The sequence below is a fragment of the Ctenopharyngodon idella genome, chromosome 15, assembly GCF_019924925.1.
Source record: "Ctenopharyngodon idella isolate HZGC_01 chromosome 15, HZGC01, whole genome shotgun sequence".
In the NCBI taxonomy this organism is placed as follows: Eukaryota; Metazoa; Chordata; class Actinopteri; order Cypriniformes; family Xenocyprididae; genus Ctenopharyngodon; species Ctenopharyngodon idella.
Window position 1 is genome coordinate 28,398,692 of NC_067234.1, and position 15,584 is coordinate 28,414,275.

The 15,584-nt window shown below is 37.7% G+C and overlaps 2 protein-coding genes across 4 annotated transcripts in view; both read right to left on the reverse strand.

Moving 5' to 3' along the window:
* mettl16 (methyltransferase 16, N6-methyladenosin) overlaps window positions 1-3,389 on the reverse strand; it is a 40,831-nt gene extending 37,442 nt beyond the window's left edge. Inside the window, exons 1-2 of one of the 2 annotated variants that reach the window (XM_051863458.1) lie at window positions 3,228-3,389; window positions 2,563-2,703 (exon numbers count right to left, since the gene is read on the reverse strand). In XM_051863458.1, coding sequence (XP_051719418.1) covers window positions 2,563-2,690 — 128 coding nt within the window. In that variant the 5' untranslated portion in view covers window positions 2,691-2,703; window positions 3,228-3,389. Of the gene's footprint in view, window positions 1-2,562; window positions 2,704-3,195 lie in introns of both variants that reach the window. The other variant, XM_051863459.1, reaches the window with a different exon arrangement.
* Window positions 3,390-3,995: 606 nt separating this feature from the next.
* pafah1b1a (platelet-activating factor acetylhydrolase 1b, regulatory subunit 1a) overlaps window positions 3,996-15,584 on the reverse strand; it is a 39,869-nt gene continuing 28,280 nt past the window's right edge. For both annotated transcript variants that reach the window (XM_051863461.1, XM_051863460.1), the window contains 5 exons: window positions 12,246-12,348; window positions 11,672-11,900; window positions 8,694-8,795; window positions 8,428-8,584; window positions 3,996-6,823 (listed from right to left, as the gene is read on the reverse strand). In XM_051863461.1, coding sequence (XP_051719421.1) covers window positions 6,750-6,823; window positions 8,428-8,584; window positions 8,694-8,795; window positions 11,672-11,900; window positions 12,246-12,348 — 665 coding nt within the window. In that variant the 3' untranslated portion in view covers window positions 3,996-6,749. The remainder of the gene's footprint in view (window positions 6,824-8,427; window positions 8,585-8,693; window positions 8,796-11,671; window positions 11,901-12,245; window positions 12,349-15,584) is intronic.

Consider the following 15,584-nt stretch of genomic DNA (forward strand, 5'->3'; position numbering starts at 1 on the left):
ATGGGCCGATTTCAAAACACTGCTTCGGAGCTTTACGAATCGAATCAGTGACTCGGAGCACCAAAGTCACGTGATTTCAGCAGTTTGATAGGAGATTCAGTGTTCTGTAATCGCCCATCACTAGATATTGTTGAATAAAGTCGTTATTTTGTTTTTTTGGCACACAAAAAGTATTCTCGTCACTTTATAATATTAACATAGAACCACTGAACTCGCATGAACTGTTTTCAATATGTTTTTAGTAGCTTTGTGGATCTTGAGAGAGGAAGTGTTATTGCTGGCTATGCAGGCCTCTCTGAGCCATCGGATTTAATCAAAATATTTTAATTTGTGTTCTGAAGATGAATGAAGGCCTTACAGGTGTAGAACGACATGAGGGTGAGTAATAAATGACATTGTTTTCATTTTTGGGTGAACTAACCCTTTAAGGGCAAAGTTTGTAGTGTTATTAATGTTAACATACTTTCTGCTATGCTGGTTTAAAGTCATCACAAGAATTATATACTGTAAACACCCACAAATTTATTGCTGTTCAAACGTTTAGAGTCAGTAAGAACTTTTTTTTTTACTTTTATTTAGAAAGGATGCATTAAATTGAACAAAAGAGACATTTATAATGTTCCAAAAAATACTATTTTTTTTTTTTTTTATTCAAGAAAGATTCTTGAAAAAAATGTATCAGTTTCCACAAAAATAATAAGCAACTGTTTTCAACATTGATAACAATAAGAAATGTTTCTTGAGCACCAAATCAGCATCTTAGAATGATTTCTGAAGGATCATGTGACTATGAAGACTGTAATAATGATGCTAAAAATTCAGCTTTGATCACAGGAATAAATTACATTTTAAAATATATCACTTATTTTAAATTGTAGTAATATTTCAAAAAGATTAAAATGCGACCAACCCCAAATTTCTGAACGATAGTGTATAGTAGTGTGTGTATTATACATTCTCTTAATACATAAAATTAAGAGACCACTGCAAAATGAGCAGTTTCCCAAGATTTACTATTTATATGTATGTGTTTGAGTAAAATGAACGTTTTTGTTTCATTCTTTAAATTACTGACAATATTTCTTCAAAATTTAAAGTAAAAACATTGTCATTTAGATAATTTATTTGCAGAAAATGACTGCTGTTCTGTATAACAAAAAAGATGCAATGTTTCAGACCTCAAATAATGTAACATGTTACTAACGTTTTAACTTCAGAAGAGTTCAGAAATCAATATTTAGTGGAATAATCCTAATTTCCAATCACAGCTTTCATGTGTCATGGCATGCTCTCTATTAGTTGGGTGACTTTATGCCACTCCTGATGCAAAAATTCAAACACTGCGGCTTTGTTTGATGCTTGTGATCTTCAATCTTCCTCTTGATCACATTCCAGAGGTTTTCAGTTTGGTTCAGGTCTGGATTTTGGGCTGGCCGTGACAGTGTCTTGATCTGGTGGTCCTCCACCTACACCTTTATTGGCCTGTCTGTGTGGCATTGAGAATTGTCCTGTGGGGAAAAAAAAAACCAATCCTTCGAGTTGGGGAACATTGTCAGAAGAGAAGGAAGCTATTTTTCTTCAAGGATAACTTTGTATATGGCTTGAGATATGAGTCCTTCACTAAAAAGGATCTGCCCGATTCCAGCATTACTGAAGAACCACAAGATCATCACCAGTCCTCCACCAAATTTCACAGTGGGTGCGAGACACTGTGGGTTGTAGGCTTCTCCAAGTCTCTGTCTAACCATTAGAGGACCAGGTGTTGGGCAAAACTGAAAACTGGACTCATCAGAGAAGATCAGAATCAGGCAGATCCATCTTTGTAAAGGACACAAGACTCAAGCCACGTAAGGTTATCCTAGAAGAAAACTGGCTTCCTTCTGCTCTGACAATGTTCCCCAACTCGAAGGATTGGTTTTTCCCACAGGACAATTCTCCATGCCACACAGCCAGGCCAGTCAATGAGTGGATGGAGGACCACCAGATCAAGATCCTGTCATGGACAGCCCAATCTCCAGACCTGAACGCCACTGAAAACCTCTGTAATGTGATCAAGAGGAAGATGGAAGGTCACAAGCATCAAACAAAGCCAGTGTTTGATGCTTGGGGTGGTCCAGAGGTGGCATAAAGTCACCCAACACATGACACATGAAAGCTGTGATTGGAATTTGGGGATTTCTTAAGTTAAAACATTAGTATTGTGTTGTTTAAAAATGAATATAAACTTGTTCTATTTGCATTATTCAGGGTCTAAAAACATGGCATCTTTTTTGTTATTTGGACCAGTTGTCATTTTCTGCAAATAAATGCTCTAAATGACAATATTTTTATTTGAAATTTGGAAATGTTGTCAGTATTACCATCATTTGTAGCTGATAGTCAAACCTAATTAAAAAAAAAAAAATCTTTTCAACAAGATTTCATGATCCTCCACCGGCTTGTAATTTAAAACACAGATCATTCCCTCACAATACTAGTACAGAACACATTTATGTCTTGCGTCATAATTCCTCTAGCAAATCATATGACACTTTAAAAATACAAAAACACAACATTACTTACGTCACTCTGCCGGTCAGTGTTGTCTGCACATGCTTCTGGAATTCAGGATATTTAGAGGCCAGATACACAAAGTCTGGAGGTTTATCCTTATAACGGTTTCGAGGATGCATAGATTTATTCAGAGCCATTTTTTCTGCAACACTGCAAAGACAGATGGCGTGTCAACACAAACAGCAATCACAAAGTCTTGGCAGAGTCATAATTCAAACATAATTCAAACAGAGATTCCATTCACTTTCACTGTATGGAAAAAAAGATGCTTTGCAAGTCAATGGTGGCTGATATCACCTCCTTCTTGTTAAACAGAAGAAAGAAATTCATTTCATACACATTTTTTAAAATAACATGAGGGTGAGTAAATGACAGTTTCATTTTTGGGTGAACTGTTGCTTTAAATCTTGTTTTCCATGTGCATGATTTAAAGTGCGACACATATGCGCTGTTATTGCAGACCGTCTATTTTTAGAGGAATGATATTACTCGTGTCAGTATGCAATGTAATAAATTATCACAAATGTGCTCAGTAGTAATTCTCTTGATTTGTGCTAAGAGAATAGCCAAACAGCTAATAGATTCACCAGACAAGATACTGTAAACATGCAACTCTAACGAATAGCACAGGCGACACTCTACCGTTTAAATATATCGGAAGAATAGATGAATACCGATGAGTGGAAAACTTCAGTAGTTTCTCAGTGTTCAGCACACTCGGCTGTCATTGGCAAATCACGTTGTCCCAACGTTCAAGTGTTTCTTCCCGGGTTCCGCCTCAGTCACAATTCTGCGTCGGCGCACACATATGGCGTCATGGGATCGGTTTATTTTAATAAAATGTAATATTTGCCAGGTCATTTACTATTATATATATATTTTTTAATATAATAATGTATTATCATGATTGTTATTTTCTTCTTTTACCCTTGGCTGTTTTTTTTTTTTTTTTGTACTGTTTCTTTATTGTGCTATTGTATTTATATATTTGCGCGTTTATAAACAACAACATAAACAACATTTCCTAAAATACAAATTATACTATAGTAGGGCAGATAAACCTTTTTATTCTTAATGCAAAAATTGCTAAAGTCAGCCTAAATTTCACTTTTGTTTACACAAATGGGAATAGTATTTGCAATTCATTTAAAAAAAAATCGATTTTTTTAAAATTACATTGATAATTTATTTTTATTACTTGTTTTTCTTTACATTCTGCTTATAGTCATAAATATAAAAAGTGATATTTGTATTTTATATTGTTAATTCTCAATGTTTGCATTATTTTTTCTGACCCGTTTTGTTTTCTTGAAAAAAATGAAACCATGTAAATGTGTTAGAATTAAGTTGTAATCATTTTGTACTGATTTGTAACCATTGGAAGTTGAGTGTCGCATCCTTGTTTGACTCTTCATACACCATCACTACCAACAGACACAACATTCATATTTTTTCTTTAATTATGTTGCAAACAATAACATCCAGATATATTGTTAACAATTGGCTGTGTGAACAGTGATACCATAAAAAGCAAAGAGTCCCATTCAAGCTGTGAAGTCTGAAGCCTCCAATCTATTCACAAAGTAATAGCTGATGATAGACCTGTGGCTGGAGGATGGACCTACAGACAGGACTTCACGAGTCTGTCTGTACATGAACCCATCCAGCGTGTGCAGCAGTGGGATTGCTTGGGACCTGCGAATGGCAAACTTTCTCTCCGGACACATAAAAACAGGACGTCATCGTTGTCAAACCAAGAAAGACCTTTTAAAGAGGCATGTCCAATCTTAAGGTCTTAAGGAAAGCCAATCATAAGGGAGTAGCACTTCTCTTTGGGATAAATTCTGGACGATGTTTATACATGTTTAAATTACAAATGATTAGTTTCAGGAATATTTTTGTCCAAAATTACCCACTTTTTTTGGTTTAGGTTTACAGCCCCGTTGCATAAGAATCTCTTTTTCTGTGCTGCGTAACACAGTGAAGTGACTGAAGAACCAATGTCAATCGTCTCCACCAGCATCTAAATTACTACAGGAGGCATCAACGGTGTTTGCTTGTGATGGGCACTTCTCCCTTGGGTTGCTCAGTCTGCCACAATCCCATAGCAAAATCAAGTCGTCATCTTCCTTCATACAAGCACACACAGATCGGCCTCTACAACCACATACTGAGCGGCCCACTGTTATCACGCCAGCTGACCTATCTGGTAGGGTATCTAGCTTCATGAACCAATCATGGCACAATATAAATATATTAGACGTCACTTTGACCATTTGAGGATGGTTGGACATCAAATGTGGCCAATGGTTCCCCACCAGACAGCTCAATCCTCAGTACAGTTACATGCAGCAGTGCTACGTGGACAGGTACAGATCTCAGACTAGTCACTATCAGATTTTCAGCAGCAGCAGCAGCAGGTACATCCAGTACACACACAACAGGAAATCGCTTGATAATAGCATGGTTAAGCAGTGAAGTCTTTATTATATAATTGCATTGGAATGAAAAGGCTAATTAAAATGCATTTTGAAGCCTTACATTGCGTAAATCTTCAATCCGATGGGACCGAAAATTTGACAATAGCAGGGATGTGCAAGTTAATTGAATATCTTTTGTCTTCGCACAAAGTCAAAAGGCATATATTTTCCTTAAAAGATATGGAATGGTTTATCTCCATGTTTGGGACTTTATCAAATCATTTCCCATTGTGTATTTATTTGTACATTTATTAACAGATAAAGCAGAGAGTGTGCCACTCGTCGCACTTAAGTAATGGCTTGAGCACCTGTGGTTATTTTAGGGATATTCAGCTATGGTCCACAGTATGAAGATCCCTTTACAATAGGAGTCACCATCAGGACTCTCCACAGAGAGAACAGGCAGATCATCAGTTTGTAGCGCCACAACTTGTTATAAGATTGAGCTTTCCACAGTATCAAGTGTAGGTTTTTTTTTTTTTTTTTTTTTTTTTTTTAACATTTCATCGTAAGCCATCGTTTCTTTTTCTTTTTTTCTTTTTTTTTTTTCCACCATGGAAATCTTTGCACCCATTCTTTTAAGACAGATTTTTTGCACATCCCCTGATGAGAGGAAACTTTGAGCTCTTGTCATGCTTTGCACCCTATGTCCAAACTGAGGATTCTCAAGTCTCAGCGCAACTGTCATAGGGGGCAACAAGATCATTAAACAACAAAGGAAGAATCAGGACGTCTTCATCTGAATGCAGTCTTAACAAACGTTGAGGGCCAAATCAAGTGCTTCGTAGAGGCAACGTTTAAGTTTGAAGTGCTCCTGAGTGACAGACAAATCATAGAGGTCAAAATCAAAATCTTTACTAAAGCTATCTCTGATTTGGGGCAAAAAGAAAAACTCTTGCTGCCCACTATGCAGCATGGTTTTTTGGATACAGGAGTTTCATACAAATTTACTCCTATTCTCTCTTACAGTGTAAAGTCATGTCTCTGGGATTGTATTTCTCAAGTAGGACGTGTCATGACAAGTGTACAAAGATTTATTCCCAAACGTTTCCAGACAAAACACATGAAACGTTCTTAGATGCAACCATTAAATGTTATCTAAATCCACAAGAAGAGAATGGTAAGTACACTCCAGAAGTGATGCAACAAAGCTACAGAATAACTTTGATAACAAGCCCCATAGACGATCAGATCAACTCTCCTCCTCAGCATTATAGGTTCGTTCTGTAGCCTTTGCCCCTTGAAAGGTCTCCAAGCTAGGCACAAACAGACTAAGACAGTGGACAAAAAACAAAACTAAATAAAAAAAAACAAACAAAAAAGACAAAAATAAATCAGACACTGTCATTAAATTATCAGTTTAGTGCCCTACATTTAACCCAGTCAGCTTCTGCCTTCAGTAGGTCAGGCTGAGTGAAAGATCAGCCTGTGTTAAACCTATGGTACTTCTAGACAACATTATGTAAATTTACAGTATACAGTTTTGGATTCACCATGCAAGAATACTTTTTTTTTTTTTTTTTTTCTCATTTAATAGCTCGATCTACATCCAGAATAATTTACATAAAAGGACACGCTATTGAACCGGAGTTTGGTGGGTGATAACCGTGGTGTTCGAGTGCATCCAGAAGAGCAGGAGGAAGCTGAGGGGGAAGTGGAATGGGTCCGGGGGTGGAGGGGAGCATGGAGGTGTTGTGAAGGGTCCTGCGGCTATGATCAGCGACACTCCCACACTTTTACTGTTTGATCTACACTCCCAGTGACGACGTACGGAGCCGTCTTGTGGAAATCTGTGGAGAGATCAGAGACACTGTAGTTTAGGAACATACAGACTTGAACTTAAAAGTTATATGAACATCACTGGTCGACCGACAGATTTTTTTGATGGCCGACGCAGATACCTTAGGAGATCTATTTCATTTTAAAGATAGTAATTAACACATAATGCAATGAAATTTATATTTACTTGACATAATATTCACTAAATTAGAAATAAATAATTTTATTAATAAATAAAAAAAAAAAAAATAGAAATAAAATATTTTTGGCAGGCTACAAATGCACATTTCAAATGGATTCGATAAAGTTTGCAAGATTCGTGGAATTAGACATTTATCAGACTTCAGCAAATGCGTATTTGCTAAATGCTGACAGTATATGAGAAAGTATCATAGTGTTTGCCTTTCTATTACTAATAATAGAAAGGCAAACACTATAGGGTCATTCTGTGTCCAATCAAATCAGCTTTAACATTATTTGTTCTTCAGATATTCCTCTTTAAAAGAAAAAAGTATCAGCTGTATGCAAAGTGACCCACATTTGGTTTTTGACCACTGGAAATGTGTACAATTTACCAATTTACTCATGGAGCCGCATTAAGATCTCCTTATCTCTGGGATTGAACCATCGAGGGCCTTTAAAATATTAACAAAATAAAAAAATTGAGCCGGGGACCTCTGGTTGAATTGACACGGAGTGACCATATAATACTTTTTTATATACCTATTCACTTTCCTTATTTAGCAGTTAAGTCTAATAATTTATTAAACAGGACTGTTAAAAAGACTAAAACTAATGAAGATGGAGAATAGGAGATCCTGTGCGTCTGCAATCAGCTAAAGTCCCACTTCCAACATTTATCGGCCAAACAAAATGTATCGGCCAATGATTAAAAATGCCAAAGACGTTGTATAATTTGACCATTTTTTTTCTTAAAACTGTGATCAGTCCAACATGGCGGCATTAGCTCAGCCAATGGCATGAGTTTAGGGCAGGGCTACCTGATCATTTGACAAATGGAAGAGGAGGAGAGAATCTTGTTTGAAAACAATCTGTATTTTTTCCAAATCAATTTGGTGACGCTCATGGCACAGACATGACAAACTTCAGCTTTAAAACATACATAAAACACTTTAAATAGCAGGATTCACAAGCTCAAACAGTGTCAAGAGACCTGAAGCCTCAGACAGACATTCTATTCACACCAAAACCACTGTTTCAAATCAATAGCCTAGAAGACGAGTGTTGTGTACTGAAGTGCTTTTAAAAGGAAGTTTAAAGCTTCACAGGAGCCTACAGGGGAGCTGGCTGAATAACATCAAGTATCTCTAGAGAGCTTCAGTGCCTTGATCCACTGAAAAGATCTGGACTCAAGCAGTTAAAAGACTGGAGGGTTTAGTGTCCTCTCTGAATATGTTGCCAACAGCTGACAGGACTAGCTTTTGTAGAGTTACAAACTCCATCTAACCTGAAAAATCACTCTTTGGGGAAGTAAGGATGCGCTGTACACTTCTAAAAGGCATCTTTACCTTTCCTTGGTCATCAAAACAACTGAAACATTTCAAACAACATCAGAAACCAGTGAGAGAACATTAGTGTATATACGGCCACTTACCCAGAGAGGTAACAAAATGTTCATGGGCACTCAAGGTCTTCATGCAGCGCTTGTTTTTGTAGTCCCAGATCCTCAAAGTCTTGTCATCAGCACAGCTCACAATAAACTTTCCTCCAGGGTGCACAAGAACCCCACGGACCCAGTTATCATGGCCAACCTGAAGAAGACACCAAACAAAAAGATTTAGATTCAAAAAGCATAAAGATTCTCAAAGAGTCACATTCTTCACTGCAGAGACTCACACTAATTTTACAAGACTGACTCACCAGTGTCATAAGGCACATGCCAATGCTCACATCCCACATCTTGATCGTCTTGTCTCTGGAACCAGACAACAGGAAAGGACCAGGTTTCCCGCTCTTCTTAGTCTGGCAAAACAAAACAGCAAAAAGAGCTTTTAAACCAATGCTGGGGAGGTTTAGTCTAAATTCATGTGTTCCGAAGATGAACGAAAGTCTTACAGGTTTGGAACGACATGAGGGTGAGTAATTAATGACAGAATTTATATTTTTGGGTGAACTAACTCTTTAAGGCTCCGATATACTTGAAGCGAAATCGAAGAATGAACTGGTATGAAGTCATTTTGAACAAAACCAGGCCAAAACAAAGTTCGTTTTGGGAGTTCATAACAGCTTGCCACAGCAAAAAAGTTTGCTCCAGCTATTAAACACCATCAAACTACAATTGGTCCGTGTCGACTATGTAATAGGTAGGCGTGTGCTGAGGCTTCACCTTCTTTCAAGTGGAAATCTTCTCCGGTTTATTTTCTCTGTTAATTCTATTGAGGTCAGATGTCTGTGAGTGAAAACAAACACTGGAGAGCTGCTGTATAGCAGAAACTGAAGTGTAATTCTAATTGAAAGCAACACTCACTGTTTTTTTTTCTTCATGTTTAATACTGTAAAGCTGTTTGGTTTAAAGCATTCCATTGTATAAAGTGCTTTATAATTAAATGACAACTTTACTTGACTGGAATGTCAAATTTCAGAGCTCGTGCAAACTTCCACATCACCATTACCACATGCTGTCTTAACTGCTGTCATTTTTGTGTGTTTATTTTCTTATTGCGAAGAAAGAGCAGCACATATTTTACATATTCATCTAAACGTTCTCAGCAGTATTTCGGGGACTTTATACAACTGTGTTCCCAAAGAGCAGGCATCCGCCTCCGAAAGCAAGATAACATGACTGCGTTAAATTTATTATATACAAAAAAAGCCCCACAGTGACTTCTCCTACTGCAGCCACTTCCATTTTTCTTGCTGATATTCGATGGCAGTTTATCAGGAAGTTATGATTTTCCTCTCCTCCAACTCACTGGATGGAAACATTATACACGTTTTATGCGATAACAAAATTATCGCATAAAACATTTGCAAATAAAGCACCAAGTTAAATTCAAACTTTGGATGGAAACGTAGCTACTGATGTATAACATCTCACAGAGAGCATGTGTGTAGAGATGAATATTTATGGTTCCCCTCCATAAAAGGCCAACTCTGCTCAAGGGAGAGTGTGAACAGACACATAAAAAACAAAATTGCTCTTGCTGAGAGGTTGGCATGCTCAGACAAGTGTTCAGGCACATTCATACCTTTACACAAAGCTGCTGTAATGACATACAAGGGCTTGTAATTAACATCTGTGACAGCGTTACTGATGTCAAGAGAGTGCTTTAATTCCACCTGAACAGGTTCAACAAGACCAAATACCGTTACTCTTTTAATATTGAGGAGAAAGTTCTTTACACAATAGTAATTACTGTGAGGGTTGAAGGCTGTATTCCACATGCTGTGAGGGCCAATTCTTTATCAGATAAAGATTAAATTGGACACGGTTGATCATAAGACTGGCAAAAAATCCAAATGGTACGTTCTTCACCTTAGGCCATCAAGTGTTAATCCCACCTATGTCATTTCATGATCTATTTCAAATCATTGTACATGATAAATTTAGATCGTCAGTTGAAAATCGAAAGGATTATCAAAATGTGTTTACAGAGCACAGCAAAGAAGAGACCAATATGAAAATGAATAAATGATGGATTATTTCCAAAAACAAAGAACCATTGATTCAACCCATTTTTTTTTTTTTTAAATAAAAGGTTAAAAGAAGTGAAATAAATGTCCCGTTGACCTGTAATAACATCTGAGAGCTGGTTTCTTTTTTTAGAATCTTGTAGACTTCTGTAAAATTCTTTTTACCTGGTATTTTACTGTACCCCATGTTGTGCATATTACATGTTAAAATTACTAATTACCCATGGTGGATGAAGTACACAAATCACGAGTACACAAAAAAAATAAATAAATAAAAGAACAGACCTAAATATGATTTTTATTTACAATAATCAATACTAAAGTCCGGCATTAACATTATCACATAAGCTAAACTTTGCAGGTCAAAAAAGCTCCATTGTCTATTGTCAATAGTGTAGCGATTTACGAACCTCACACAAAAGTCACTTTTAAAACAAAAATCTTTATGTTGGTCAAGTTCAACATGGCTAAATCTTCTACCCTCACGCGAAACTCCCATTCGCATTTCCAATCAAAATTATTTCACCCACAAAAATTCACTGATCAACAGTACATGTGTAATATCTTGGTTATTGGCTCATTTTGAGTCAGACACAAAGACTCGCTCTAACTGGATCATTGAATCAGCTGTTGACTCAAACAGATTAATTGTTCAGTGTGATATGTGAACTGATTCAACGGGTTCATTGAAAGAATAAGCTCATTCACGAATCAGAAATCGCTATCGTATTGACAAATTCATTGAGTTTGAAATAACAAGGCACAATGTGTTTTTATATAATGTAGTGGAGTAAAAATGTATGCTAGTACACTTTGGAAATGTGATGAAGTAAAAGTTTACCAAAATAAACACTCTGTTTCCGTACTTGAGTACATTTCGTCAATTATCTGTACTTTAACAAAGTAAATATACTTTACTGTCCACCACTAATAGCAAAAACAATCCAAGAAGCGGTTCAAAATAATTACGGGCATGCAAGCAATTACCTGTTACCTATAATTATAATTATCATGCATATTAAATAATAGTCTTTGACTTAATTGATAAGACTTGCCATTATAAATACTAAGGCACTACTTTGAAATCTGTTAACAGTAGTAGTTTCAGAAAGCATCTAAAATTATGGAACATACTAAATGGCACAAATATTTACTATCACAACTGCTACAGTATTCCCCCCCTAATTTTGACTTTGTGCCCTCACCTCTGAGCCGGTCGCCTCTAGGATGGTGGGATGAGCGCTTTCAGGGGCCCAAGAAATGCACTCCACCACGTGCTCATGCTCACGTAGCTCCGCCTTGCATTCTTTTGTGGCCACCACCCAAACACGCACTGTTTGGTCATTAGAACTACTGGCGATCAGGGTCCCGTCCTGGTTGGGCCGCACCATGCGCACCCACTCTCTGTGGCCAGTGAATGTCTTCACACAGTACCTGTTGAGCATTTCCAACAAACACAGATTTAAGCACATTTATTATTGTCAAGAACATTTCAGGTATTAACTAATATCTGCAAGCTTGTCACATCTGTTTGCAAGTCACATCTGACTATTACAACATGAAAAAATGCTTAGAAAGCAAAATGTTGCTTTGTTACTTGTACAACATCTGCACAGGTGCTTTTCAGCTGAAGTAACTCAATACAGTAAATGAAAGGACTGTTCTGTTGGAGCAAGCACCTTTGTTTTAGCAGCCCAGGACTTTTAACCAATATGCATGTTAAGAAATCTCAAAATAAAAAGGATGAAACCTACATACAGCATTTGCTAAATGACTTACCCAGTAGCCACCTCCCACATTTTAATGGTTTTATCCCTTGAGGCAGAAACTATGTGATCTCCATTGGGCATAATAGCTACAGATGAAACATTATGGTCATGCCCTGAAAAAAAATAAAAAAGTCAGTAAAGAGTTAAGTATCAAATTGTCCTGAAATTGTCATCCAATGAAGAACCAGCAGTGTCTGAGATGGATGCATTGAATTTAATTCTCGATTCAGTGCATAATATACAGTATCTCACAGAAGTGAGTACACCCCTCACATTTTTGTAAATATTTTATTTTCATGTGACAACACTGAAGAAATGACACTTTGCTACAATGTAAAGTAGTGAGTGTACAGCTTGTATAACAGTGTAAATTTGCTGTCCCCTCAAAATAACTCAACACACAGCCATTAATGTCTAAACCGCTGGTCACAAAAGTGAGTACACCCCTAAGTGAAAATGTCCAAATTGGGCCCAAAGTGTCAATATTTTGTGTGGCCACCATTATTTTTCAGCACTGCCTTAACCCTCTTGGGCATGGAGTTCACCAGAGCTTCACAGGTTACCACTGGAGTCCTCTTCCACTCCTCCATGACAACATCACGGAGCTGGTGGATGTTAGAGACCTTGCGCTCCTCCACCTTCCATTTGAGGATGCCCCACAGATGCTCAATAGGGTTTAGGTACCCTCAGCTTCTTTAGCAAGGCAGTGGTCATCTTGGAGGTGTGTTTGGGGGTCGTTATCATGCCCTGCAGCCCAGTCTCCGAAGGGAGGGGATCATGCTCTGCTTCAGTATGTCACAGTACATGTTGGCATTCATGGTTCCCTCAATGAACTGTAGCTCCCCAGTGCCGGCAGCACTCATGCAGCCCCAGACCATGACACTCCCACCACCATGCTTGACTGTGGGCAAGACACACTTGTCTTTGTACTCCTCACCTGGTTGCCGCCACACACGCTTGACACCATCTGAACCAAATAAGTTTATCTTGGTCTTATCAGACCACAGGACATGGTTCCAGTAATCCATGTCCTTAGTCTGCTTGTCTTCAGCAAACTGTTTGCAGGCTTTCTTGTGCATCATCTTTAGAAGAGGCTTCCTTCTGGGACGACAGCCATGCAGACCAATTTGATGCAGTGTGCGGCGTATGGTCTGAGCACTGACAGGCTGACCCCCCACCCCTTCAACCTCTGCAATAATGCTGGCAGCTAGGGCTATGACGGTGGCAATTTTTTCCTACCGCAGTGGGAAATCACCAACAACTGCCGGTGTTGCGGTGGTGGGGTCCGGGTTGGTTTATCAGATGTTGCGTTAGACTTGCGTTTTGCAGTCATTTTGATGGACAGGACCGTAAAAAAAAAAAATCCGTCATAATCAATTATTACCCGTCATTTTAATTTTTATATTTTAATAACATTTAATAGCTTCTGATTTCATCCACATTTTCATTTTTATTCACGAACTTACAGGATAAGCAAATAGGCATAGGCTATGCATTTATTTATATTATGAAAAGAAAGTTGATCAAAGACTGCGTCACTTTTCATCTTGAACACTTGTCGGGGATCGTGAGTGAATGCGATCATCCTTTCCTCTTTACTACTGTACAGAACGAAATAAACAAATGAAAATCAAAAAAATATGTTGAAAGATACAGTAGCGAAATCTGTATCACGTCAGTTCAATCAGTGTTGCAAACAATGTCACGTAACATTGAACCTCAGAAAAAAGTCGTTTACCATAAACAGTCAGCAAGAAAAATAACAAAAAGAACCATTTAAAACAAAACAAACTGGATTAGAAACTTAATGTAAGTAAGTATAAGTATTATAACTTTATTATTATAAAATGGACTTAAACTGGGTGCTAGCCTGTGTGTATCATTTTCATTTTATTCTGGAGACTGAACTCACGCTCTGCAGACACACTGGAGCGCACTCACCACCAACTACAGGGGTGGGAATTACAGTTACAAGCAACATCAGCCTCAGTAATCTGGGGACAGCAAATTTACACTGTTATACAAGCTGTACACTCACTACTTTACATTGTAGCAAAGTGTCATTTCTTCATTGTCGTCACATGAAAAGATATAATCAAATATTTACAAAAATGTGAGGGGTGTACTCACTTCTGTGAGATACTGTACACATTTCTACCATACAAATCAAACAGTCATGCACATTAACGTCTGACAATGTGCAGTTAAGGTTTAAAACACATTGAACAATTTAATAGAGAATAAGCTGCTAATTTGCCTTGGGCTGCTTTGTTCTCACAGTGTGCAGGGAAAGAGATGAGCTAATTACACAGGACGCCATTTTTAAGCTCCTGAATAGATGATGAAACTAAGTAGCCTAGAAAAAGCAGTCTTAAATATGGAGGGGGGTGGGGGGCACAAAATGTTATCTCGTCTCAAAGAGGATAATTAAACTGCTGTCCAAATCTCCTAATCTTCCGCTAAAGCAGCCGACCCACGAAGCGAGACGGGGAGAGAAAGAGAGCGAGCGCGAGCAGAAGGGGGACTTGCAAACAGAAGGTAGGGGGGTTCCTTTGCCACCTCTTCAAAGATAGACTGTGCTAGAACAGTCTACCCTAGTCTCAGGACATCATGCCAGCTTTAGTGATGGGTGTAAATTACAAGCCTTTGGATGTGTGCATATTACAAGTTGTCGCACACGTTATTTGGATTATAACCACTCAGGATTTACACATTTTTGATATGGATTACAAATGACTTGAGGGAAACTCTGAGAACACTTGATTAGTTTTCATCATGAAACATTAAAAGATGTTTTTTGACACGCTAAACATTGATGTATTATGCATGACAAATGATAGGGCTCTCCATCCTTACTGGCAACCAATCAACTGACCTATTCTTGAATCAACACTGCAAACGTGAAATTGTGTATTTTGATGCATAGTACCTTTGTTTTTGGCTTGTATTGTGCGCTTCTAAAATAGTACAAATATTTGTGCATTTTTAGCATAAAAAACTGAATTGCTGTGTGCATTAGCGAGGTTTTGATACAGTTTAAACTTCATAATTAATGAAATATAAGTGGCTGGATCACAAACAGTTGTGCCCCCACCCCCTATTTCTCTTCGCAGCTTTTCACACCGACTGTTTTTGCACTTTTCCAAACCTGTGGTGAAATCTGACCCAAGATAAAATGGGGGGTTTCATGACACTTTAAGTGTTAACTATTCATCTAACACAGGGAAAGATGTTGACATAATACAGCACCCCTAAGATAAAATGCAAATTCACTTGTGGTGTGATCTCCCATATGAAAAGCCTGAAGGCCTCCATTTCCTAAAAAGCTATTAAAATGTATCAAGCAATT